Source organism: Oryctolagus cuniculus, chromosome 5, assembly GCF_964237555.1.
Source record: "Oryctolagus cuniculus chromosome 5, mOryCun1.1, whole genome shotgun sequence".
In the NCBI taxonomy this organism is placed as follows: domain Eukaryota; kingdom Metazoa; phylum Chordata; class Mammalia; order Lagomorpha; family Leporidae; genus Oryctolagus; species Oryctolagus cuniculus.
This window is the reverse complement of record NC_091436.1, coordinates 133,072,588-133,099,802: the sequence shown is the minus strand read 5'-3', so window position 1 is coordinate 133,099,802 and position 27,215 is coordinate 133,072,588. Positions and strand designations below refer to the sequence as shown.

Here is a 27,215-nt window from a genome sequence, read left to right as displayed (position 1 = left end):
CCATTACAACAGCCAACAATTCCAGGACTGCAAATTTGATATTATAAGGGGTTTCTCTGGCCGGCGCCGTGGCTCACTTGGCTAATCCTCCACCTGCAGTGCTGGCATCCCATGGGTGACGGGTTCTAGTCCCGGTTGCTCCTCTTCCAGTCCAGCTCTCTGCTGTGGCCCGGGAGGGCAGTAGAGGATGGCCCCAAGTGCTTGGGCCCATGGACCCGCGTGGGAGACCAGGATAAAGCACCTGGCTTCGGATTGGCGTAGCTCTGGCCTCAGTAGCCATTTGGGGGGTGAGCCAAGGGAAAGAAGACCTTTCTCTCTGTCTCTCTCTAATTCTGTCAAAATTAAAAAAAAAAAAAAAAGAAGAAGGGGTTTTTCAGCTTCAGATACAATACATCTCAGAGACTCAGGATTTTGAGACGAATTAAATTAGAAATAAAATGAAACAAAAATTGGCATATACTTGTGCTTTCTGTGAATATCCATTTATAATTTCTGGATGTTTACCTCGAAACAGTATCAGATCTGATGAGCTATTGATTATATGAAGCTTAGGCCAAAAACTGAACTATGTGGACTTAGCTATTAATTAAAAGCATATTATCATTTACTCCTTTTGGATGATGGGTAACAGGTGTTTAATATGTCTTTCTGTGTCCTTAATGTCCAAAATACAAAGTAATAATAATAATAGAAGACATTGTGTAAGCCTGATTCTCCAAACTTTGGGCCAGGATTTTCTAAGTCATAAACATAGAAAAATCTTCCCAGAAAAGAAAAATCTGGTCCAAGGCATGTCTTACAGGACCATCAAAGGTTGTTTTTTTTTTCTTTTTTTGAGAGGAAAGCCGTAGCACTGGACTTTATGGAAATGCAAATGCAGGCATAGTTCGGGAGATCTGTTATGCAGCTTTGCTCTTGAAGTCTGGATCCTATACCGCCGAGTCATAGTGGTTTACGTTTCTTTTTGTTCTTGAACACTGTGCCAGAGACAGTGTCAAGTGCTCACCAAGGCCACGGTTGCTTTTCCCCAGGCGCACAGGAAATTCCGCCTCACAGCCTCCGTGGGCCTGGTGACAAGTTGAGGCCAATGAAGTGTGCGCAGCAGTGGGCGGCCACCTCCGGCCGGAGCCCAGCCCGGCAGGGCGCCCAGTCCGCGGCCGGGCAGACGGCCAGAGCCGGACGCAGCTGGGAAGGCAGGGCGGTGGAGGGCTGCCAGGGCCGCGTCTCCAGTGACAACACAGGGAAGGAAGGTGGGAGCGGTCCGCCGGGCCTCCACGCCCAAATCCGAGGTGAAAACATCGCCGCCCTTGGCTTGGAAAGCTCCAGTCGTTGTCCCAATAAAGCCATTTTGCCGTTCAAGCGCCTCAGCCACTTGCAATCTGCTGGAATGGAGACTCCAACTATTTTCTGGCGTGGCCTCCACTTCGACCCCAGTCCTAACCTTTAGTCCCAGATTGGTTTTCAGGGACTCTCTTGTAAGGGAAAAGAAAATTGACTCAGAGCTTAGAAGTCACGCTATTACTAGTGTATAATGGCTTTTGGTCTTTTAAAAAGAGAATAATTTGCATCATCAGGACAATTTAATTAGTATGATAGTATTTTTAAGTACACAAAGCCACTAGAAAGAACCGGCGCTGTTTTTTTTTTTTTTTTTTTTTTCCCCAGCAGTCGTCTTAGAGCACACGGACCACATATGTGAAGTTTTTGAGTGTTTAGGTATTTTATTCATAACCCACGACCAGTTTTCCAGTCCTCTGCTTCTGGTTGCTTTAAAGTTTGTTAATACTGCGGGCATTTAGATGAAGCCCAAGGCTTGAGCAGAACGCGGCTTTCCCCCTCCTTGTTCTGGCCGGGATGCTTTCCCCGGACAGGAGCCTCGGAGCGCGGCGCGTTTAAGGAGCTCCGACCCGGTTACTTCCCGCCCGGTCCCCGCAAGCGGGTGCGGCGCGAGCTGACCTCACTGCCTCCGAATACCCGCAGCTCGGAAACCCAACCTCCCAGGCCCTGTGCGGGCGAGAGCCGCGGGCGCCGGCCGAGGGAGGAGGCGGTTCGCGCCCCGCCACCCGCGCGGGGGACTCCCGGCGTGCCCCGCGCGAGGGGACTCTTAACGTGAAGCGGCGGGTGACTCAGCCGCGTGGCCGCGCGGGCCGGGGCGGGGGGCGCGCCCTGCGGCACTGCCGGTCCCCGCGGCGCTGCGCGCGCCTCCCGGGCGGATTCGGGCCCCGAGCGCCGGAGCGCGGCGGCGAGCGACGAGTAAGTGGCGGCGCGGCGAGGGTCCGGGGGCCGAGACCCGGCGCGGCGGGCGTGGCCCGGGGCTTAGCCTTTGTGTCCCGGCGGCGTCTCGGGAGGACGCCGCGGGGCCCCGGGCAGGGCAGGGCCGGGCCGCTGCGGGACGCACGGGCGGGGAGCGGGGGTCTGGGCGTGTGGAGACGGTGAACCCCGTGCGGCGGCGGCCGCGTGCGGGCCTGGGGGGTCCCGAGAGCCGGGGGTGCTCGCGGGCCGGACGCTTGGGCTAATTCCGGCGAGTCATGGACTCCGCTGCCAAGCGAGTAGTTGGTGGGACTTCCTCCTCAGCTGCGTGGAGCGGAGCGGTTTTGCTCGGCCTTCGCGCCCCGCTGCCCCACGCGTGCCCCCGACCGAGCCTGCCTTGCAGGGCAGAGCCGCCTCGGGCCCGCCAGCCCGGCCCTGCCGACCAAGAGCCGCCTTCTGCCGCGGCCTGCGGTTCTGCCCCAGAATTCCCGGGTCGAACCGCTTTATTTTTAAACGAGAACCCAGGTTTGTTTTTCTTTTTCTTTTTTCTTTTTTTTTGAGGGGGGGGGGTGGGACTAAGCTGGGTAAACAAAGCTGTGAGGGAACTGTTTAACTCGCTCACGAAAATACGGTTCCCAGTCCCTGGTGCTCCGACCTTGTTAAACCATTTGTCTGCAACTGTTAGCTGGGGGACTGAGGGCTTGTGAAAGGGCCCCTCGGCAAAGTGCTGGGGTAGTGTCACTCGGATATGATGACTCCAGTGTGAGGACTTCACCCTTAACACCCGCCCGCCCCCAGTCCCAGGGTGCAGACTTGCTCCTTGGTCAGGTCACAGTTGCCCAGCCAACCCTAGCGCCCCTCCCAGAAATTTGAGTCTGGAGATCTGGGGGGGTGGGAAGGGGGTCCCCTCCCAGAAATTTGAGTCTGGAGATCTGGGGGGGTGGGAAGGGGGTCTCGGAGTGTGCATTTTAAAAATGGTCTCTTGCTGGACCCCACTTAGAAAAACATCACATGGGGCTAGGCTTGGGGTGTTAAGCATTTATTTATTTTTATTATGTTTTTTAAAGTTTATTTACTTAAAAGGCCAGGGGAGGGGGGAGGGGGGGGAGATACCTTCCCTTCACTCCAAGATATCCACAACGGCTGGGGCTGGGCCAGGCCAAAGCCAGGAGCCTTGAACTCCGTGTGGCCTCCCAGGAGTATTGGCAGGAGTGCTGGGTTGCATGCGGAGGTGGGACTCTGAAAGGAGGTGTGAGTGTCCCAGACCACAGATTATCCCAGGGTGCCACAACACCCCAGCTGCGGCTGCCTTTGCAGGTTTGAAGACTGTTGACTTGCTCCTCCCCTGCCCCCAGTCAGGCTCAGGAAGGCAGTGGGAGAAGCTAGTGCTGTCCTGGACTCCGACACTAGGGAAGGAAGTGACTTTTGTACATATGCCCATACTGCCTCGGTGGCTCAGAGATCCGGCGCCTCTGCCTGACTGAACTGTTCATTTTGCTGATGGAGGCAGGTTCACCATCAGCCGGGCTTCAGCAATGCCATTAGGCCAAATCAGCCTGCCCGCAGCTGTGTCTCCCTAGAGATAGAAGCAGGGCAGCCTGCGCCATGTAACTCCCGTGGTCTTGAGCTCTCCGAGTCTGGTATGTGAGGATAGCACCACAGCGTTCAGGAGGGCTTGCAGCTTTGTATGAATTCAGCCAAAAATCTGAGTAGTGCCTGTTTGTGCAAGTACTGTGGTGGGCCATTTTGTTGACAATACTGTGGTAGGGCACATGGCCGCATTGGGCCCGTGAGGCAGAAGTGAGGGCTGAGTGACCACTGCTGCTGCCTGAAGCTTTTTCTGTTTCTTAGTCCCCCTTCAGGGAGAGACGAGGTTAGTGGTAGGCCTCGTGTTCTTTTTTCCAGTCCTCGGCATCTGAGTTCTTACTCTGAGCTTTTTCTATTGATTCGCACACTGTCATGTCTTTCCTTGTGTAGTCGGGGTGTCCTGATGACTGTGTCTTCCTCTGTCCTTTGGCTAACTGGGGCAAAAAGTTTGGGGGAATTTACCAAATGGTTTCCAGTTGGAAGACCTAGAGTCCTGGAAATTTGAGGCTTAGCGATATAAGGGAACCTACTAGAAGTGTATCTAGTGCAGTTCTCTCAGCTTTCAGGTCGAGTCTTGAGAAATGAGTTGGCAGAGTTGAGGACTCCTGGCCCCAAGCCCAATACTCTTAGCACTCACACCAAGAAAAATATTTTCAAAAATAGAAAAGATCCAGAGAGATTAAATTATAAGTAGATGAAGGGAATGGAGAGACTTCCCCTGTGGCTACAAAGGCAGTATTATCTGGGAGGATTAGAGGTTGAAGGAGAATAGGATCCAGCTGTCTAGATCATCAAGAGTGGCAATATTGAGACAGGAACCCTGTGAAGCTTGAAATAAGCAGTGGAAGGACAAATAAGAGCAAGCAGGTAGTTATGTAGAACCCGCAAGATGTCAGGAACTCCGTGTTTTTAAAAATGATTTAATATAGGTTTAGACAAACACTTCAGTGAACTTTTATTACGTGTTAGATGCTTGAGCCGTGTCCTAAATCTTTTGAAGTTGTAGTCTTAGGTGTATTGTTGTTCTTACCAAGGTTAATAGGTATCTCTGTGATACAATGTAAGGTTAATCTAACTGCTAATCTGAGTCAGTAAATTTCTTAATGTTGTATGGAAAATGAGATTATTGGAATCATACATGCATTTCTGGAATAACAGGACTGAAAGTATGGTTGAAAGAAGAGGGCCTTTGGATATTTTGGTTTAGAGTCCCCAAACTAGGCATGGTTTGATTGTTCTTGTATGTTTATGAAAGTAATAGAAATAGTAAGGGCTGAATGATTAGTGTTCATTATGCACCAGACACTAAATGGTTTCACATCATTGTCCCATTTAATTATCTGTTTTATGGATAAAGAGATTATTTACCCAAAGTCTTAACACCTCATAAGAGGCTGAGCCTGTATTCAAATTTAAGTTCATCTCATTTCAAAGCCATTAAAATTTATGCTCAATAGTGGCCTACTTATACTTCTCTGGATAGTGACTGAAGTCACTCTTGCAGCGGTTCAAATCTTGGCTTCTTCATTTATTAGCCTGGATAAGGTACTCCTCGTTTTCTGTGTCTCCTAAACAATAATAGTGCTACCTCTGAGGGTTTTTAGTTAATTCATCAAGTGCTTAGAACCATGCCTGACAAACTGTAAATTCTCAGGAAATGCTGCTGTTCAGGTTGTAATTATCACTAATAGTAAGTTTTATGATAAGTAATAAATGTTAGGTAAACCACATCTCTGTTCTTACTTAATCGGGCTAGCCTGGCCAAGCAGTGTGGTGTCATGGAAAGAATCATGGCCCGGGTTGTTTTACCTGTAGTTCTGACCAGCTGGCCATAAATCTGGCTTCCCCTGACCCCTTCCTTGGCTTCCATTAATTTGCTAGAGGGGCACATAGAATTTAGGCAAACCTTCCCATTTATGGGTTCCTTATAGAGAATATGATAAAGGATATAGGTGAAGCAATGCATGGTGGGGGTATGGGAAAAGGAGTGTATGGCTTCTGTGCTCTCTGGGGCTCCCTCTAGGAACCTGTGCGTATGCACCTAGCCGGAGGCTCATCCCAACTCTGCCCTTGTGCATTTTGGGGAAGCTTCGTTAGATGATTGATTAAATCATGTCAGTGCTCAGCTTACAGGTAAACCCACTTCCCTCCCTGAAAGCTGGGGACTAGGGCTGAATTATTCCTTGGTCTTTTCTGTGTCTGACACCCATCCTGAAACTACTTAGGGCTGCCAACCTCGGGTCATCTTATTATCATCAGAAAGACACTTAGCACTTGGAGGCTTACAAAGAGTTCAGGAGTTCTGTGCCAGGAAGTGGAGACAAGAGCAAATGTGTATTTTCACAGTGTGATACCCTATTACAAATTGTTGCGGTGAATGTCTTTATTAAAACATCTATTCATTATTATTCCCATTCTACAAAGTTGTAGAAGTGGCTTTTTGACCTAAGGATACAGGCACATTTTTTCAGGGCTAATGAAATACCTTGCTAAGTTATCCTTCAGAAAAATTATAAATTCAACAGAGTGCCCATTTCCCATAATCCTGCCAAACAGTGTATTTCAGTCTGTCTATTGAATGAGCAAAAAGTAGTATTGTAGTATGCTATTGGGTTAACAAAGATACTTTGTAATCCTTTGTACCACCTATGCATGCTTTTTTAGAGTCCCGTATTATTTACATCTGTCATACTGTGGAATTTAGAATCGAGATGGTTGTTTATCATTTTACTAATGCTGAGAATTTAAAGGCAGCTTTGCTATTTTTAAGGTTTGAACTTCTGGTCAAAATGTTAAGAGGTCTGGAAACAGTGTTTAAATGTAAACCAGGGCCGGCGCTGTGGCTCAGTAGGCTAATCCTCCGCCTTGCGGCGCCGGCACACCGGGTTCTAGTCCCGGTCGGGGCGCCAGATTCTGTCCCGGTTGTCCCTCTTCCAGGCCAGCTCTCTGCTGTGGCCCGGGAAGGCAGTGGAGGGTGGCCCAAGTGCTTGGGCCCTGCACCCCATGGGAAACCAGGATAAGTACCTGGCTCCTGCCATCAGATCAGCGCGGTGCGCCGGCCATTGGAGGGTGAACCAACGGCAAAGGAAGACCTTTCTCTCTCTTTCTCTCTGTCTCTCTCACTGTCCACTCTGCCTGTCAAAAAAAAAAAAAAAAGAATGCAAGAAAACTTTTCTAAGTTTGTCATATTTGGGAACTTTTAATGTTTAAGTTTGTTTTTTAAGATTTACTAGAGTTTTTTTGAGTACTTAAAAAGGTTTGCTTTGTAGGCAATTGAAGTGCTAAAATAAGAAAAAAGTTAAGATTGCAAATGTAGTTTAATTTTTTTTCATGGAAATGTCAAATTTAGGATAAGGTGTTTTATATTTAAAACTGGGGGGGGGGGCAGCGCCTAGGCACAGTAGGTTAATCCTCTGCCTGCGGTGCTGGCATCCCATATGGGTGCTGGTTCTAGTCCCAGCCGCTCCACTTCTGATTCAGCTCTCTGCTGAGGCCTGGGAAAGCAGTAGAAGATGGCCCAAGTGCTTGGGCCCCTGTACCCGTGTGGGAGACCCGGAGGAAACTCCTGGCTCCTGGCTTCGGAGCAGCTCAGCTCCGGTCATTGTGGCCAATTGGGGAATGAATCAGCGGATGGAAGACCTCCCCCCCCACACCCCCCCCCCCACTGTAACTCTACCTCTCAAATAAATAAATAAACTCTTAAACTGGGTGGTAGGTACAAAAGTTTTTGTTATATTTATTGTTCTTTAAATCTTTTTGGTTATCATACATTAATTTTTTTTTAGTTGGGTAATTTGGTTGATTGAGTTATAAAAGGCACTATTTAGGGCCGGCGCTGTGGCATAGTGGGTAAAGCTGCCACCTGCAGTGTTGGCATCTCATATGGGCACCAATTTGAGTCCAGGCTGCTCCACTTCCTATAGAGCTCTCTTCTATGGCTTGGAAAAGCAGCAGAAGATGGCCTAAGTCCTTGGGCCCCTGTACCCTCATGGGAGATGTGGAGGAAGCTCCTGGCTTAGGCTTGGCACAGCTCTGGCTGTTGTGGCCATCTGGGGAGTGAACCAGCAAATGGAAGACCTCTCTCTCTCCCTCTCCTCTTTGCCTCTGCCTCTCTAACTCTGCCCTTTGAAATAAAATAAAATAAATGTTAAAAAAAAAAAAAAAACCCTTGGGGCTGGCACTGTGGCACAGTGGGTTAATGCCCTAGCCTGAAGCGCCAGCATCCCATATGGCTGCCTGTTTGAGACCTGGCTGCTCCATTTCCGATCCAGCTCTCTGCTGTGGCCTGGGAAAGCAGCAGAAGATGGCCCAAGTCCTTGGGCTCCTGCACCTGTGTGGGAGACCTGGAAGAAGCTCCTGGCTCCTGGCTTTGGATCGGCACAGCTTTCCCTCCCCCTCTCCCCCTCTCCCTCCCCCTCCCCTTCTCCTTCTCCCCCTCCCCCTTCCCCTCTCCCTCAACTCTGACCTTTTTTTTGACAGGCAAAGTTAGACAGTGAAAGAGAGAGAGAAAAGTCTTCCTTTTTCTGTTGGTTCACCCCACAGTGGCCGCTGCGGCTGTCACAGGAGCCAGGAGCCAAGTGCTTCCTCCTGGTCTTCCTTGCAGGTGCAGGACCCAAGCACTTGAGCCATCCTCCACTGCCTTCCTGGGCCACAGCAGAGAGCTGGACTGGAAGAAGAGCAACTGAACGGGACTAGAACCCGGAGTGCTGGCGCCACAGGCGGAGTATTAGCCAAGTGAGCCACAGCGCCAGCCTACTCTGACTTTCAAATAAAATAAATCTTTAAAATAAAAAAAAATCCTTATATAAAAAAGACACTGTTTAAGGCCTTTAGTCTCTTTAACTGTAAATATAACTGAAGATCTTAAGTCCTAATATAAATCCAAGTAACACAGATTTTGAAAACTTTTTAAAAAATGATTTATTTATTTGAAAGGCCGCATTAGAGAGAGATCTATCCCCTGATTCATTCCCCAGTGGCCGCAATGTCCAGGGCTTGGCCAAGCTGAAACCAGGAACTCCTACCTGGGTCTCCCACATGGGTGGCAGAGGCCGAAGTACTTGAGCTATTTTCTGCTGCTTTCCCAGGCACATTAGCAGGGAGCTGGGACTGGAACCAGCACCTGTGTAGAGAGAAGGAGAGACCTCCCACCTGTTGGTTCACTCCCCAATGCCTACAATGGGTAGGGCTGGGTGGCCTGAAGCCAGGAGCCTGGAACTCAGTCCAGGTCTTTCACACAGGTGGCAGGAACCTGAGGGCTTGAGCCATTACCACTGCCTCCTAGGATCTGCATTAGTAGGACACGGGAGTCATGCGCCAGAAGTGGACATTGATTCAGGCACTTTTATTTTATTTTAAAGATTTATTTATTTTATCTGAAAGGCAGAGTTACACAGAGAGAGAAGTCTTTCATCCTCTGGTTCACTCCCTAGTTGGCCAAAACGGCCGGAGCTGAATCAATGCGAAGCCAGGAGCCAGGAGCTTCTACCGGTCTCCCATGCGGGTGCAAGGGCCCAAAGACCTGGGCCATGTTATATTGCTTTCCCAGGCCACAGCAGAGAGCTGGATAGGAAGAGGAGTAGCTGGGACTAGAACTGGCGCCTATATGGGATGCTGGCACTGCAGGCGGTGGCTTTACCCATAACTATGGCACAGCGCTGGCCCCAAGGCACTTTGAAATGTTGTTTTAAAAACTAGGCCATACACCCACCCCAAGTAACTGATAGAATTTTTATGTACACAGAAACTGTTCTTCACAGTTACATTGACTTAATATAAGATTATTGGGCAACCCCATTGGTTCAGTCTCTGGTGAGGGCCTTCTTGGCTGTACCACAACTTGGTAGAGAAGCGGGAAGGTGCTACATTTTGGATATAGTTTGGATATTGAATGTCCCTCCATGTTTTGAAGGCTGGGTCCCCGGGGTGGCACTCTGGGACATGATGGAACCTGTTAGGAGGTGGGAAGGTCGCTGGGGGCATGCTCTCAGAGGGCAGTTGTGGTTACAGGTGTGTTATGAATAAAAGCCTGAGTTGGGCCCAGTCTCTGTCTCTCCTCGTTCACCATGTGACACCTCTTCCAGGCACATGCTCTGCCATCTGCATGGGCCTCTCACCAGACCTAAGCCTGCACCATGTGTTTCAGACTTTGAACATCCAAAACTGTGAGGTTTATTTATAAACCTTTTCTCTTGATTAAATCAGTTGCCTCGGTATTTTGTGATAAGGCTGAAAAACTGACCGATGCAAAAGGGGACCAGCTGCATGCAGAAGAGACGGAGTATGTGGGGTGCCTTGCTTTATAAAAGCACACTGTTGCAGGGCTAGCTGGGGCCCCTGCAAACTGCATGAATCCTCTCCAGGGGCCTAATCATCTCACACTGGGTCCTACCTTTTATTTTATTTTATTATTTTATTTTTTGTATTATAACTTTTACTGGAAGTATCTCACATTCATAATGGACGTTTTCTGGGTTTTACCACGTATTTTAATGTTCAAGGTTATTTATGACATGCGTGTATCATGAAGACTGTTCCCCATATGGGAACACTGACTATAAAAAATGGCATACCACTTAAGTGTCTTTTAATTGAAAAGCTAATAAACTGTCTAGTTAGGTTTCTCTTCCCCCAAAAAAGCAGACACCAGGTAGGCAGTAACCGAGTCTTCTAGGCAGGATTTTCAGAGCTGAGAAGATTCAAAACCAGAACAAGTCCTGCTGTGGACAGACTGATCGATATCTGTGTACTGACTACTGGCTGAAGACATCCCTGTAGCCCCACCCAGAACATTCACTTCAGGAAGCCTCATGAATGAAGATGGTATTTTCTCAGTTCTACTTCAGAAAACTTTCTGAAAGTTTTTTTTTTTTTTTAGAGATTTATTTTATTTATTTGAAAGAATTAGAGAGGTAGAGATAGAGAGAGGGGTCCTCCATCCACTAGTTCACGCCCCAGATGGCTAATATGGCTGGAGCTGTGCCATAGCAGAGAGCTGGATCGGAAGAGGAGCAGCTGGGACTAGAACCAGTGCCCATATGGGATGCTGGTGCTGCAGGCCAGGGCTTTAACCCGCTGAGCCACAGCGCCAGCCCCAAAAGTTGTTTTATTTACAATGCCAACTTTTAAATGGTCGCTCAAGTTAACTGGACAATGAACTAGACCGAAGTCGCTTTGCAAGAAGAGGGAACTCCCTGAATGCCAATTTCTATCGAGAACCCACAGTTCAGTTTTATTCAGAACAAAGAAAACAGGAACTTTACATCATACTGGAAGAAACTCCAGTTTGGAGTCTGTACGCAAACTACACATGCAGTGAGGACAATATTCTGCTAAAACAAATGGTTTGCTGTCGCGTTTGTCCACTGTTTGCCTGATACTAACAGTGTATACACAGAGCCGTGGGACTAGCGTTATGGACATTCCTTACAGGGTTATAGGGTCAGGCACAACGTCGCACTTCTCTTCACACTACTGGCTCTCTGCGCACCTGGGCTTCCTCCACTTAAGTGTACTCGCTGTTTGTAGGTCTTGCGAGTCCCCTCAGGAAACTCCCTTGCACATATTAGCCCCGATTTTGCGTCTAACATCAAGCAAGCCTTGGCTGTCTAAGTTGTTTGCAGCCAGCATGAGTTCACAAAGTTTTCCTTGGTCAATTTCCAGGAATTCTCGGTTCCGGGCAGGGACGGCATCTGCTCGGGTTTCTCTGTTCTCATGGTCTTCAGGAGGAGGGCCATCCCTGGGGTGGGCGCTCCTGACAACATGTTTTACTATTGCCGCACGAACGCTGGTGGAGGGACTGGGTGGTCACCTCCTTCATCATCCATTCCCAAACCATCCAACATGATCCTGATGGTCACAGAGGGTTTGGCATTTCCACATCAACCTCAAAAATCTCTCCGTCAGAACTCTGCAGCTTAATTGAAGGCATGGTATTCGAGTTTGTGGAGACCGCACTGAGGCTGACAAGAGGGGTGGAGGACAAGGCCACTTGGGTCCTACATTTTAAGGATTCTACCACTGTCAACATCACCATTCTGAGAACCGAGCTTCTAGCACGTGAGCCCTTTTTTAATGCAACGTTTTGAACATGACACTTCTCAACACAGAAAACGCCGGCTACAGGACAGGGTCCCCTTAGTTTACTGTGTAATTCAAGGGCCTTTCCAGGCTGGCCCAAATCTGTTTTGCAACTTTGGCTTCCGCAGGGCAGTCGTGTACAGCTCTCTAACTTACGTGTTGTCCAGCTCCTTAGACAGTGACGTGCACTGCGTTCCCCAGAGTTGCGTGCTATGATGGGGACCCTGATTTCCCTCCTGTGTTCATTAATCCTTCACTCTACTCTCCTGCTCCTTCATATAGTAATAAAGCTGTATTTTACTTTCCTGCTGTTACAGGCTGTCACCTTCTCTGGAATGTTCTTTCCCCCTTTCTCTACCAGAGTTCTGCCTAATAGCACTGGGGCATTATATAACCATAAGAAGGATGAGTAATGTCTGTGAGCTCCTGATGGGATTTCCAGGATATATTGTTCAATAAAAATACCATGGTGCAAAAGACTCGATATAGTATTCTATATTTTGTGTAAAAAGGAATAAAGGATGCACTTGTATATGTATTTACTTATTTCTGCAAAGAGAAACATGAAGGATAATTGAAAACTAACAAAGTCAGTGCTGTGCTGGAACTAAAGCTCAGTGATGATATTAAGAGGTGGGGGCCTGGGGTGAAGCTCTGCCCTTGTGGGTGGGATTAGTGCCTCATTAAAGGAGACTGAAGGAGCCAACCAGTCCTCTGCTGCTCCCCCTGCGTTTTGTACATTAGGACAGCACCACCTGTGAAGAGGCCCTCACCAGACTCCTGTCTGCTCCTGCTTTCATCCTGGGCTTCTCAGCCTCCAGGGCGTGAAAAGATAAATTTTCTTTTTTTTTTTTTTTTTTTTTTTTTTTTTTGACAGGCAGAGTGGACAGTGAGAGAGAGAGACAGAGAGAAAGGTCTTCCTTTGCCGTTGGTTCACCCTCCAATGGCCGCCGCGGCCGGCGCGCTGCGGCCGGCGCACCGCGCTGATCCGATGGCAGGAGCCAGGAGTCAGGTGCTTTTCCTGGTCTCCCATGGGGTGCAGGGCCCAAGCACCTGGGCCATCCTCCACTGCACTCCCTGGCCACAGCAGAGGGCTGGCCTGGAAGAGGGGCAACTGGGACAGAATCCAGCGCCCCGACCGGGACTAGAACCTGGTGTGCCGGCGCCGCTAGGCGGAGGATTAGCCTAGTGAGCCGCGGCGCCGGCCCGATAAATTTTCTATTCTGTATAAACTTCCCGATCTCCCGTCTCCGGTGTTTTGTTACAGCAGCACAAATGTTCTGACAACTGGGTATCTGTGGGGAATAAGTGGGAGACTGGAGGGAAAAGGGGAGGGAGCCTTCTGGCCTTTCCTTTTTATGGGACTTTAAATTCTGAACCACGTAGATGTTTACATATTCAAAAAATAATTTAAAAAATTCTGTGATTAAATACAGAGAGAAAACAACTTTTGAACATAGCACAAGGACTGTACATCCTTAGTGAGAAGTACTTCATAAGGGTAAAAAGAGCTACATCCCCCAAAACACTGAAACTCAGTAGGTTTATTGTTAATATTGGCATTATAACTGAAACTAGTCTATGAAGCAAGATTTTCAATCTCAGAGAAAAGATGTAATAATATACAGTTAGAAAAAACTGCTGTGTTCAATTTGAATTGAAAAATTTCAGTGTGAACTGAGGATTGTTTGAAAAAGAAATCTTCAACCTTTGTCACCTGGTGTGGCCCAGACACAATGGCACCTATACAGCAGCGAGGGCATTTAGTGGTCAGATGGTCCAAAAGAGACTCTAAGAGAAAATATGAGACTATTTGGATAGAATTATGGATTATATATTAATGGTATTATGAAATGTGAATTTTCTTAGGTATGAAAATAGTGGTGTTTTGTACAAGAGTTTTTTTAAATTCTTAGGCTGTGCATGCTGAATTTTGAAGGAGGTGTGTTGTGATGTCTGATTTTCAAGTGATGTGGAACCACGTGTGTACATACATGCAGTGTGGAGCCGCGTGTGTACATACATGTTCGCGTTTATACAGAGAGCAGCAATGAGGGCACGAGTGTCGGGACTGAGCGCTGGTGAATCTGAGGGGAGGGTGTGGTTTCCTCAGGGATTTGAAAAGTTCCAAAATAAAAACTTGGGGGAGAACATCTTACCTGTACTTTACGAACCCAACCCAGATTTTGTCTCTTTTATGAAGATTTCCTTTCTCCAACAACACTAGCTAGAGGTGGTTTTCTAATACGAATTTTAAGAAAGTTTATGTTTATCTTAAAGGCTTCCAAACCTGAATGCATGTGAGAATAGCCTTTGCCATCGTTCTGTGTGTGTGATGACAAATGTCCAGTCCTCACAGTAAGCCTACAGAGTCGGACTTGCAAGGGACGGCATCAGAATCTGGAACCACTGGTCCATACCACTGACTCTGGTCTCATCCCTGAGGGTTACTCATCCTTTTTATATACCCCCAGCTAACCAGCTTGGGAACTGAGCACCAGCCCTTGAAAGTGTTGCTCAGTCCTCGCTGTCTTTCGCTGCTGGCACCTGCCGTCCACACAGCAGACATTCAATAAACCCAGTGTTGACCACACAGGGGGTGCTTCAAAAAGCTCATGGAAAGTGGAATTAAAAGACAAGTTTATATTGGTGCAGAGAATTTCTGAAATTGATGTGTAATCTTTTCGTGATAGACATTCTCCATGAGTTGTGGGGACCCCTCCAGAAACTTCTGTCCAGTTTTGAGAGAGGAGAAGCTGATGAAAGTGCTTAGTACAGAGCATCCGGATACACGGTTGGAAAGCTGTATAGCATTTAGCAGCTCTAAGCCAACAGGTTTGGTTTACAGAGATACCATGTTTGTTATCAACAGATGTTAGGATTAAATGTTAACGGTGGTGTCACAATTGAGGCTCATTGATGCTGCCAGCACCTGTGTAGCTGCAGTGGAGTGGGTGGGCTTTCGTTTTGTAGACCTCCAGGGACATGAGAGCTACTCATGGGAAATGGTGACTGTAGTCAAGCCTGGCACACTTGATGTGGATAAATCACTGCTACTGCCTAGCGTCTTCCGCTCAGCACTTCTGCCACGTTGAGGCTGGGGCCAGAAACTCCACCCAGGTCTCCACGTGGGTGGTGGGAACTCTAGCACTTTGGCCATTGTCCATTGCCTTCCCAAGAGCTGAATCAGAAGCTGAGCCAGGACTCGAACTGGCACTCCTTATGGGACGTAAATGCCCCAAGCAGAGGCTTAGCACACTGCCACAGTGCCAGCCTGTAAGATTCATAAAGGAAAAGTTTTAGAAATATTGATGAAAAACCACATTAAAATGAGCTCTTGAGGTTACACATTGTGGTGCAGGTTAAGCCGTTGCTTCAGATACCCGCATCCATGTTGGAGTCTGGTTTGAGTCTCTTCTCTGCTTCCCTTCCAGCTTCCTGCTAATGTGCACCCTGGGAGACAGCAGCTCAACTACTTGGGTCCCTGCCACCCAAGTGAGAGACCAGACACAGTTCCTGGCCCCTGGCTCCAGCCTGGCCCAGCCCTGGCTGTTGTAGCTGTGTGGGGAGTAAACCAGCAGATAGAAGATGTCTCTGTCTCTCTGTCCTGCCTTGCAAATAAAATGAGCTCTCATACATTACTCCTCAGATGAGCAAAGATGAGGAAGACTGAAACCCTGAGTGTTTACAGTTCTGGAGAATGGCTGCTCCGTGCTCCTGGAAGGAGTGTAAACTGATGGGTTATAGAGCACAGTCTGGCAGCGCATATGAAAACTGAAAACGTGGTTACCCTTTTCCATAGCAACTTTACTCCCAGGAGCTTATTCCAAGGAAATCATTGTGTAGATGCCAAAGGGTGTGTACAAGATTTCAGTACAGTTTTGTTGATTTTTATGATACTTGTATCTTTTTATGTTGACAGATTTTTTTTTTTTCAATGAGCACATACTGATTTATGAGCAGCAAGACTAATAATGCTAATTTTTTGAATGGGGGGAAAATAGCCATTCAGTCACAGGGTTTCTGTATTACTGCTACAACTCCTGCTTGGTGAAACTACAGCAGAAAGTACTGGTTTTCTCTTCCACTTCTGACAAACAATGGAAGAATAATAGCTCCTAGAATCAGTAGTGAATGTGAGGTGATTTGGGGAAGCAGTATGCTGGGCTGGGAGGAAGGTGGGAATCCAAGGACCTAACTTGGAATGCGCCTCTGCCTGTTGGCTAGAGTGGTGATTGGGGCAAGGGGCTAACTTTTCTGAGGCTTTGCTCGCCTCTCCCTGCCCCAGTAAATTGAGAATAATTAAAGTACCTCTCCTGAGCTGGTTTCAGGATAGAATAGGCTAGGCTTGTAACAGCTCTCTGCAGATTCAGGTGGCTGTCTGTGGGGTAGGAATAATGGGAATCAACAGATACTGAGTGTCTTCTGTGTGCCAGGCATTGTTCTAAGCACTGGAAGTGAATTACCTTGCTTAATCCTTCTGTGAATCTTGAGTGGTTAATGGTTGGTCAGCCCCTCAGAAGTGAGGCGGTGGAGGGGCCAGTGCTGTGGCTTAGCTGGTAAAGTTGCCGCCTGCCGGGCCAGCATCCCAAATGGGCACCAGTTTGAGTCCAGAACAGCACAGCTCTGGCCATTGCAGCCATCTGGGGAGTTGAACCAGCAGATGAAAGATTCTCTGTCACTCTCACTCTCTACTTCTGTAACTTTGCCTTTCAAATAAATAAATCTTAAAAAAAAAAAAAAAAAAAAAAAAGTGGTGGAGACCGAGACATACAGGATGAAGGGTGGAGCCATCATGAAAGTATAGCTTTGGAGCAAAGCAGCCAGAAAGCTTTTAAGAAGTATCCCCATTGCACCAGTCTGCCAGATTCTTTGAGGGGAACAGCAAGGAGGTGGGAGGGGACTCTCAGTGGAAATAATTTCTTAACAAGACTCAGTTTCTTCACTGATTTAAACAACTAAGTTATTTTGGGCTTGGGACCATATTGTAGGAAAGTATTTAGAAATGTTAAGGATAGAGCTTTCTAAAGGCTTGATACTGGAGTGCTCTTAACATTTTTAGAAGTCATTTGGGGTTGGTGTTAGGTACTGCAGGTTAAGCTGTCATTTGGGACACTTGCATCCCAAATCCAGCTCCCTTTTTTTTTTTTTTTAAAGATTTATTTATTTATTTGAAAGAGTTACAGAGAAAGAGAGATCTTCCATCCACTGGTTCACTCCCAAAATGGCTGCAGTGGCCAGGGCTAGACCAGGTGGAAGCTAGGAACTTTTTCTGGGTCTCCTACATGGGTGCAGGGGCTCAAGTAGTTGGGCCATCTTCCGCCGATTTCCCAGGCGCATTAGTGGGGAGCTGGATCAGAAGTGGAGTAGGGGGCCGGTGCTGTGGCACAATGGGTTAAAGCCCCAGCCTGCAGCGCTGGCATCCCATATGGGCACTGGTTCGAGTCCTGGCTGTTCTTCTAATCCAGCTGCCTACTGATGGCCTGGGAAAGCAGTAGAAGTATGGCTCAAGTCCTTGGGTCCCTGCACCTGTGTGAGAGACCAGGAAGAAGCTCCTGATTTCGGATTGGCTCAGCTCCAGCTGTTTTGGCTATTGGGGTAGTGAACCAGAAGATGTAAGATTTCTCTCTCTGTAACTCTGTCTTTCAAAAAAAAAAAAAAAAAAAAAAAAAAAAAAAGCAGCTGGAACTTAAACCAGTGCCCATATAGGCATTGCAGGTGGCAGCTTTATCTGCCACGCCACAGTGCCAGCCCTCCCCCCGGAATCCAGCTCTTACATAGACATGGTCCTAAGTATAAAAAAGAATACTGCCTTTTCAGAAGATCATGCCCTCATCCTATCAGTCTGACTGCATTGTGCCTTTGAGTAGCACCTTGTTAAGTTTGATTGCTTCCACCCTCATTCCAACTAGTTTTTAGAAATCTGAGTAAAATGGCAGGATATTGAACTTAGTAGAATGTGATCCTATAAGTATCTTGTTTTCTTCAGAAATAATTGAGGGAAATTACAAATAAGAAAATCATCTAGAGCTTGTTTTGGATTCATATTCAAGGTGTTTGTGCCCCTGCAAGAAACCAGTGTGACTTTAGGTGCAGGGAATGTGTTGAGATAATTCTATCAAATATTTTATGTAGATTTTACAAGATGGAGAGATTATGACACCAAATAGCTGACTGTTCCAGATTAGAAAAACCAAGATTTAGGGGCCAATTTTGGGGCACAACAGGTTAAGCTGCTGGCTGCAGTGCTGGCATCCCATATGGGTACCAGTTCAAGTCCCAGCTGCTCTACTTCTGATAAGGCTCCCTGCTTATGCACCTGGAAAAGCAATGAAGATGACCCAAATGCTTGGGCCCTGCTACCCACGTGGGAGACCCAGAAGCCCCTAGTGTCAGCCTGGGCCAGCCCTGGCTGTTGTCATTTGGCGAGTGAACTAGCAGATGGAAAATACCTCTCTCTCTCTGTAATTCTGCCTTTCAAATAAATAAATAAATCTTTAAAAAGAAAACATACATACATACTTGTGCAGCTCTTTAGAGCATACACAGTGCTTTTACATAATGTACGGAACAAGTTTAACTGGCTTGTAGGTATTCTTTGCTCTACAGCTATACTATCTAAGTTCTATTTTATATATAAAGATTCATTTGTAATTTTTTTCTTAGATTTATTTTTACTTATTTGAAAGAGTTACAGAGAGAGAAAGGGAGAGACATAGAGGTTTTTCATCCGCCAGTTTGGCCAGGGCAGGGCCAGACCAAAGCCAGGAGCCAGGAGTTTCCTCTGGGTCTCCCACGTGGGTGCGTGGGCCCAAACACTTGGGCCATCTTCTGCTGCTTTCCCAGACATTAACAGGGAGCTGGATCAGAAGTGGAGCAGCTTGGACTTAAACTGGTGCCCATATGCGCATCACAGGCTGCTGCTTGCCCTTCTGTGCCACAACGCCGGCCTCCTATTTATCTGTAATTATTTGAAAGGCAGAATGACACATCATCCATCTGCTGGTTGACTCCCTAAAAGCTCACGGCAGCTGGGGCTGGGCCAGCCTGAAACCAGGAGCCAGGAATCCCACCCAGGGCTCCCACATGGGCAGCAGGAACCCCAAGCACTTGGACCATAATCCACTGCCTCCCAGGCACGTTAGCAGGAAGCTTGATCAAAAGCATGGAGTCGCTGGGACTTGAATCAGGCTCTGATAGTGGGTGTGGGCATCCCAGACAGCGGCTTAACCCGTTGCACACGACACCTGACCCTATGACTATATTTTAAAATTTCTGGTGTTTCCTGAAGCAGCCTCTTAAGTTATTGTTGAGGTGTGCAAGGATGTGGTGGATCTTTGGTTCTTGTAATTATGTGTTGCTGTGACTCTCAGAGTGATGGTGACCCAAATTGTAGCAGTACCGTATTAAAATAGTGCTTTGCTGCTGCTTTTCTCCCATCGGATCTGCTCTGAGGACCAAGATTCATTTAGAGGTGGTTACAGACCTAGTGGGCCAGGAAAATATTAGAGTTGAATGAAACATCCATCCTGGAAGAGGAATAGCCCTTGTGTCTTGTTGAAACTGGCTGCTCGGTGTAGGTTGAAGAATTTGGTGTCAGTTGGTTTACTTCTTAGGCTTCATAGGTCAGGAGATCTTTATTCTGTTGGGGGTTGTAGAGGAATTATAGTTGAGCAGAGATTAGGCAGAATGCTAGTCTGTGTCATTAAACATTAATCCTGAGAGAGTTTCTTAAAACGAGGAAACACCTGGCGAACTAGATCCTCTCTAAGAGTTTGACAGTACAGTTGGAAGAGTGGCTAGGATTGGAGACCATAATCAAAGCACCCTTTTTTGCCCTACCTGTAAGGTTTGCATTTTCTTAGAAGAGCATATATTCCTCTAATAAAAATTAATCAAATGCAGATGCCTGTTAAGTGCTCAGAAAGTCACCTTTTCACTTCTCAGAGATCTCTCCCCTGCTAAGTTCCAAGTGCATCTTTTTATCGATCCACTGTATACAAATTGAACACAGCTTTGAGCCCTGGTACTGCACACAAGGAAGGAAATGTTTTCACTGTACTCCACTGTAGCAAAACTGGTTTTCCTGCATTGGAAGGGTTGAGTAAATAATTTGCAGTCTCCTCTGTGCAACTTCGCGCGAGAGAGGCCTGCTCAAGCTCCCTGGGTTGGCCCTGGCCATCTGGGAGAACAGCGGAGAGCAGTGTGACTTCCTTCCTGAGCAGCTGTGGGCAGCAGCAGCAGAGGCAGGGCGGAACCAACTGGAAAGCAGCAGACCCCTTTCATCTTGATGGAGTTCTTTCCAGTTCCATGGCCATCTTTATCCTGTCTGGATTTCTTTCTTTCTTTCTTTCTTTCTTTCTTTCTTTCTTTCTTTCTTTCTTTCTTTCTTTCTTTCTTTCTTTCTTTCTTTCTTTCTTTCTTTCTTTTCTTTCTTTCTTTCTTTCTTTCTTTCTTTCTTTCTTTCTTTTTTTTTTTTTTTTTTTGACAGGCAGAGTAGACAGAGAGAGAGAGAGAAAGGTCTTCCTTTTTTCTGTTGGTTCACCCCTCAATGGCCGCTGCAGCTGGCGCACCGTGCTGATCCAAAGCCAGGAGCGAGGTGCTTCTCCTGGTCTCCTGTGTGGGTGCAGGGCCCAAGGACTTGGGCCACCCTCTACTGCACTCCCGGGCCGCAGCAGAGAGCTGGCCTGGAAGAGGAGCAACAGGGACTAGAACCTGGTGTGCCGGCGCTGCAGGCAAAGGATTAGCCTAGTGAGCTCCGGCGCTGGCCCCTGTCTGGATTTCTACACTCTGAGTCTCACTTGAGGGGACTGGTGGTTCTGTTTCACTTTACCAAGTGCTAAGGAAGCGGCTGCATTTTTTGTAATATAAATGTGTTCCCTTGAAGAAGGGTGATCCTGAAGAAGCTATAGCCACATGTTGGGTTTTCTATCCATACATTCACTTTATTTCTTCAGTTTGCTTTATGCTGTAAGAGCCATTGTCGGAAAATACTCTATCAAACTGTAAACGTCTCTTTAAAATGATTTATTTTTAGGTACATGCACTGATCCATCTGTTCAAAGTAGTCATTTTTATATTTCATCCAAGTTAAAACATGGGTGAAGCTGAGCAATCAACTTTATGTTCAAAACTTTTTTTTTTAAGGGCTTATTTATTTGAAAGGCATATTGACAGAGCCGGGGTGGGGAGAGCAAGAGCACGAGCTTCCATCCTCTCCCCTAACGCCCGCAATTAGGCCAGGAGACCAGAACGCCATCTGGGTCTCTCACGTGGGTAGGGGACACAAGTAGTTGAGCCATCATCTGCCCTCTGCCAAGGCACACGTGAGCGGAGGAGCTGGGACTCGGACCAGCACTCTGATAAGGAACGTGGATGTCCCAAGTGGTGGCTTACCCTGTTGTGCTGCCGTGCCCAGCCCTGTGCTCAGAATATTTTCCTCTGGGTTATGAAGGGGCTCAGACTTTGGTTCATATTACAGATGTTTATTGACACCTGCCACATGCTTGATAGGTCAGAACATTGAGAGCAGGAAAACCTGTTCCTGTCCTGGGAGCTTCTTCCCTCCTACACAGTATTGTGAAGTGTGCAGGCCATGCGCATACAAATCACTGGTGATTTAAAATAGTCTTCCACCAGAATGCCAGGTGGAAAGTAGTGCAGGGGTGAGCGCGGGCATGTTTTGAATAGTTGCAAGGGTTGCAGGATGTGATAACCAGCAGGAAGCTGTGTGTGGCAGTGACTCAGTGACTGTTGTTCATGGGAACTGTGCGCTGCTTGGGAAGGGGTGTCATGGCCTTCCAACCAGTGTGATTGTGAAGTAAGTAAGGTTTGGGGTTGAGCACAGGGTATGGAAAATGAGAGAGAGAAAAGGGAAGTTAAAAAGGAGAACCTCGGGGGCAGACGTGGCACGGTGGTTCGATGGAAGATCTCTCCCTCTCTCTGCTTTCAAATCAAGCAGTCAGCCTGACTTTCTTAAAGAACTTGAACACTGCAAGCACTAGGTTGTGTTTTGTTTAGCTCAGGTTGGCGTTACTTTTTTTTTTTTTTTTTAAAGATTTATTTATTTATGTGAAAGAGTTACACAGAGAGAGGAGAGGCAGAGAGAGAGAGAGAGAGGTCTTCCATCCGCTGGTTTACTCCCCAGATGGCCGCAATGGCTGGAGCTGTGCCGATCCAAAGCCAGGAGCCAGGAGCTTCCTCCGGGTCTCCCACTTCTACTGCTTTCCCAGGCCATAGCAGAGAGCTGGATCCAAGTGGAGCGGCAGGGTCAAACCGGAGCCTGTATGGGATGCCAGCCCAGGCTTAAGCTACTACGCCACAGCACTGGCCACAGTCAGTTTTGTTTACTTGAACAATTGGACTCTCCCTACCCGTGTGTGTCTCTGTGGTATAAACAAAACCAAATGATCACACTGCCATTTAAAATGTAGAGTTGGGGCCTGTGCTGTGGCATAATGGGTAAGGTGACTACCTGCAGTGTCAGCATCCCATATGGGCACCTGTTCAAGTCCCGCTACCCCACTTCTGATCCAGCTCTCTGCTATGGCCTGGGAAAGCAGCAGAAGATGGCTGCACCCATGTGGGAGACCTAGAAGAAGCTCCTAGCTGCTGCCTTCAGATCAGCATGTCTCCAGCCATTGAGGCCAACTGGGGAGTGAACCAGTGGATGGAAGATCTCTCTCTCTCTCTCTCTGCCTCTCCTTCTCTGTGTAACTCTTGACTTTCATATAAGTAAAATAAAATAGTAGAGTTGATTGTGTATGTGGCCAAAAGTGGTGGATTCTACATTTATTTTGTACAAAACTTAAAATTATTAAAATTATTCCCTGGTACCCAGTCTGTTAACATTCTTAGTGATTTGACAAAGACTATTTAGATCAGCCAGGTTCCTCTCAATAGAACAACACAGAAATGTGCAGATAGCCCATTGCTCCTGAGAACAGCAGTGAGAGCTGTCCGCTCTCCAGCTGCCTTCGTCCAGAGAAGTCCTTGGACACCTGTTCGGCGAGCTGGAAATCATGCATCTCCTGTCTTCCAGGATTTCTGTCTGGCCGAGCACACAGTTCCGGATACCGAGTCCAAGGATGAACGTTCAGCGCAGCGGTGACAGCGACAGGTCATTGCGGCAAGAGGCTAGCTGCCTAGCGGATGACACCTCAGCTGCTGCCCAAGAAAAAGAAACAAGTAGCCTGGCTTCCCCTGGTCTTCACAGTCTTCCTTATCCCTTGGGTCCCAGAAATGAAGGTACGGTGTTTAGCTGTTGCCTTCATCTGGGGGTTTTCTGATAGGTGAGCATGTCCTCTACCCAGAAGGCAAGAATAGAACGTTCATCTTGGTCTAGTAACCCATGAATTGGTTTAGTTTATATGTCACAAAAGCTGTCCATCACAGAAAATCTCTGCTTTTTTAATCAGTGTAGCACGTCTAACTTAGTGCTAACGGCGTAAGACAAACAGCCCCACATTTGGAGCCAGAATTCTGACAGATCTAGATTCCAGCTTTGCTACGCATCAGCTATAACCATGGACGAGACACTTAAAGATCTTAACTCTAGAAAATAAGGACGTTAATATATTTCCTATCTCGCAAGGCTGGTGGCTTGATGTGAAAACTCCTGATTTCTGAGTCCTTTTTCACTTTTAATAAGATAATTAAGCTTTATTGAAACACCACTGTCATGTACATCTGCTTACACATTGCTCTCCGGCTACCATGGCAAAGACTGACCTGCAGGACCTGCAGGGTTTTCTTTCTGGCCTTTACAGAGTGTGCTGATCCCTGTTCTAGATAGTCCTCACGACTGGGATCCTCATTTCACAGGTGAGGAAACCAAGCCTTAGAAAGCTTAGGTAACTGGCTTGCGTCCACGCTGCGAGTAGGCAAGACTGGCAGGCTGTGCTGCATAACTGACACAGAGCAGTGAGTCTGTTTTCCTGCTCGCCCACTGAGGCAGGGGTCAGGAACCCGCGAGCACAATCGCTTTTTTGCTGGGGGGAGAGCAGGCGTTCCGAGGAACTGGCTGAGTAATGCAGGCCCCTGTGTGGTGTCTCAGCATGGAAGGCGTGCGGACCCGTGAAGGGTGAGCAGATGCTGCCTGTGGATAGTGTGGAAGCTCGGCTCCTGCTCCTGCTGTGCGAACACAGGGCCTTGCGGAAAACTTGTCAGAAGCTGAAGAATGAACGCTGGAGGCTTTCAGTCTCGATTTTGGTTTGCTTTTATCTACAAACAAATAGGAAAAAATGAGTGTCCTCCAGCTGACAGTTTATTTCAGGATATCAGAGTAACTGCCAGGAGGTGCCATGGACAGTAATCAGGTTCATGAGTGACTGCGCGCAGATTTAAAACGCTGAGGGGCGGCGAGCCGTGCAGGTGTATCTAACATTTTATTTCTTTTTAAAAAAGAGCCGGCGCCGCGGCTCACTAGGCTAATCCTCCACCTGCAGTGCCGGCACACCGGGTTCTAGTCCCGGTTGGGGCGCCGGATTCTGTCCCGGTTGCCCCTCTTCCAGGCCAGCTCTCTGCTGTGGCCTGGGAGTGCAGTGGAGGATGGCCCAAGTACTTGGGCCCTGCACCCCATGGGAGACCAGGAGGAAGCACCTGGCTCCTGGCTTGGATCAGCGCAGCGCGCCGGCCGTGGTGGCCATTTGGAGGGTGAACCAGCGGAAGGAAGACCTTTCTCTCTGTCTCTCTCTCTCTCTCTCTAACTCTGCCTGTCAAAAAAAAAAAAAAAAAAAGTTTGCCCCAAATCCAGGAAAATGTTAACTAAGGTGTAAATCTAGGTGAGATGTCTTATACTCTGTGCTTCTGTATGAAATTTTCATTAAAGTTTTTTTTACGTTATAATAATAAGATGCCTTAGGAGCCTGCCTCCCTAAAAGCATCCTCTGGCCGCTGGCCGTCCTCCTGTGAACACTCCTGGCTGTCCTCTGTGCACACCCAGATTTGAGACACTGAGCTGGAAGCCCAAGTGTGGCATGCAGCGTTGTACATTTGTAAGTGCTCATGCACACTGTATTTCAGACAATAATGAGAAGAACTCTGGGAGGGACGTGGAGCGAACCCTCGTTTTGTAGGTGTTAGACCGGGGTTAGGAAAGCTAAATCAGTTGCGTAAAGAAAACAACCTTTTGGTGACAACTCGGACACAAATTGAAGTCCCTCCCATGCCTAAGTCCCAATGCGCTGGCACTTCTCTGCCCAGAATAAGACCTGCCTGGTCATCATGACAAGGCACTTTCTGTGGATTTCTAGGGAGAGTGATTCTCATGATCTGGTCTGGAAAACAACATTTAAAGCAGTCTGGAAGGCTGTGAAAATGCAGAGTTGGGGCACCCAGCAGAAGCAGGTTCCTTCAGCAAACACGAGTAGTGCGTGCAGTGGATGTGAGGGCTGGTCCGGGCGCACCGGCGCTGCGGGAGTCAGGAGCAGGGCCAGGCACTGCTGCGTCTTCTGCACAGTGTTGGTGCAACATGGACATCATTTACTTGCAAGTGTTCCAGTCATTTTAAATGTGGGCATCCCTGCCTCCATCCCCCCGGCCCACAGCTGTGCGTGGCTGCGCACGGAGACCTCAGGGAGACCCAGAGTGCTTCCAATGTGTTTGTCATTTGCTCCAGGCGACACCTGAAAGTTTGGTTTTTTGTTTGCTTAGTTGTTTGTGTTAAAGCAGGCAGGGCTTTGGCTCTTGAGTTACTTTGGTTTGTTTGTGTGATCTTTTAGAGCTTTCACTTGACCACGCCTCTCAGCCAGCAAATGTGCAGCTCTCTCACATAATGCCACTTCCCGAAGACACCAAAGGCTCCTGCTGCCAAGGTGGGAGTAAGCGGAACCATGAACCCTTTATTGCTCCAGAGAGATTTGGAAACAGTAGTGTGGGCTTTGGCAGTAACTCCCATTCCCAAGCGCCAGAGAAAGTGACGCTTCTTGTAGATGGCACTCGCTTTGTTGTGAATCCACAAATTTTCACTGCTCATCCGGACACCATGCTGGGAAGGTAACTGATGATAAATTCCGTCCAGATTCACTCTGCTCTCTCTAAATAGAAATACCTGCTGTTTATCTCGCATTGGCTGTGAAAGTGAAAAGCATTGCATTGCTGTTTTTCTACCTTCCTCCTTCCAGGAGAGAGGGAGGACAAGCTGGGAAAAGCCTTCCGTGTGTGGGTGACTTGGGGACGAGGGGGTGTGTCCACGTCCAGAGCCAGTGTAGCCAATGAGCCTCTGGGCAAGGACTCTGGGAAGTGCCCTGCCGAGGCCGGCCCCTGTTCCCCTGCATCCACGCTGCAGTCCCATTTCCCAGTTCACAGGCTAAGACCCTGGGACAAGGTGAGACCTAAGTCATGCTCTCTTTCGCTTTTAATAAAAAAGAGAATTGGGCCAGCGTTCCGCGGGACACAAGAACAAAGTCGTTTTACAAATGCCTTTGATCTGCCATCTGCTGCCAGCTCTAGGCTTGGCCACAGAAGCTCTGCTGTCATTGTCTGATGGCCCAGAACTTTGGAACGCACTCTTTATGCCTAGCTTGTTTATTGCTTTGCTCTCCCCCTCTCCGACCCCGCCTGTCAGGGTCAGAGGTCAGGGAAGGAAACAGACTGCTCAGGAGGGTGCTGGCAGAGCCCCTCCTGGACAGCCCAGGCCTTCCCAGGAGGAAGAACAGATGAGGCTGAGAGTTTAAGAACAAGCGTGCTGACGACAGTGTGCGTGGAGGCTTTGCTGTTGGGGTCTTCATCTACTTAGAAGTAGACTTGGCGCAGGCGTGCGGGGCAGCAGTTAGGACGGCATCCTGTGGCAGAGTGCCTGGGGCTGTGCCCGCTCTGCTCCTGCCTCTGGCTTCCTGCAGACGCACACTCTAGGAGGCAGCAGGTGATGGAGCAAAGTGCTTGGTTTCCTGCTACCCACAGACGAGACCTAGAATGAGTTTCTAGCTCCTGATATTGCAGGCATTTGGGAAGTCAATCAGTGGATGGGAGAATCCTCCCCACCCCCCCAATAAAAATGAAGACAATGAAAAAGGAAGTAGATTTTGTTTTGTTTAAAGATCTAACCTCACTCAGGACCTGAAGCTAACTTGAACTGAATTAGAAATCAGAACGGATCACACTGAATTGCTGAATTCTAGGCTAAATGAGATCCAGCTATCCAAACATGTGTATATTTGAACATATAAATTCATAGTGAACAATTTTACATAGAACCAAATATCCTCATATTTCTTAAACATCTGAATCAAGATGAAAGCAAAATATTAAAACATTTTTCTAATTAGCTCTATTTTTTTTAAAAAGATTTATTTATTTGA

The 27,215-nt window shown here is 47.8% G+C and overlaps 1 protein-coding gene across 7 annotated transcripts in view; it reads left to right on the top strand.

Moving 5' to 3' along the window:
* Nucleotides 1-2,115: 2,115 nt before the first annotated feature.
* The window catches only part of KCTD20 (potassium channel tetramerization domain containing 20), a 37,427-nt gene continuing 12,327 nt past the window's right edge, over nt 2,116-27,215 (top strand). Inside the window, exons 1-4 of one of the 7 annotated variants that reach the window (XM_051855729.2) lie at nt 2,133-2,253; nt 15,351-15,772; nt 22,958-23,163; nt 25,638-25,730. In XM_051855729.2, the coding sequence (XP_051711689.2) occupies nt 15,684-15,772; nt 22,958-23,163; nt 25,638-25,730 (388 nt within the window). In that variant the 5' untranslated portion in view covers nt 2,133-2,253; nt 15,351-15,683. Of the gene's footprint in view, nt 2,254-15,350; nt 15,773-22,957; nt 23,208-25,637; nt 25,912-27,215 lie in introns of those variants that run through there. The other 6 variants (XM_070074144.1, XM_070074145.1, XM_002714660.5 and 3 more) reach the window with 6 other exon arrangements.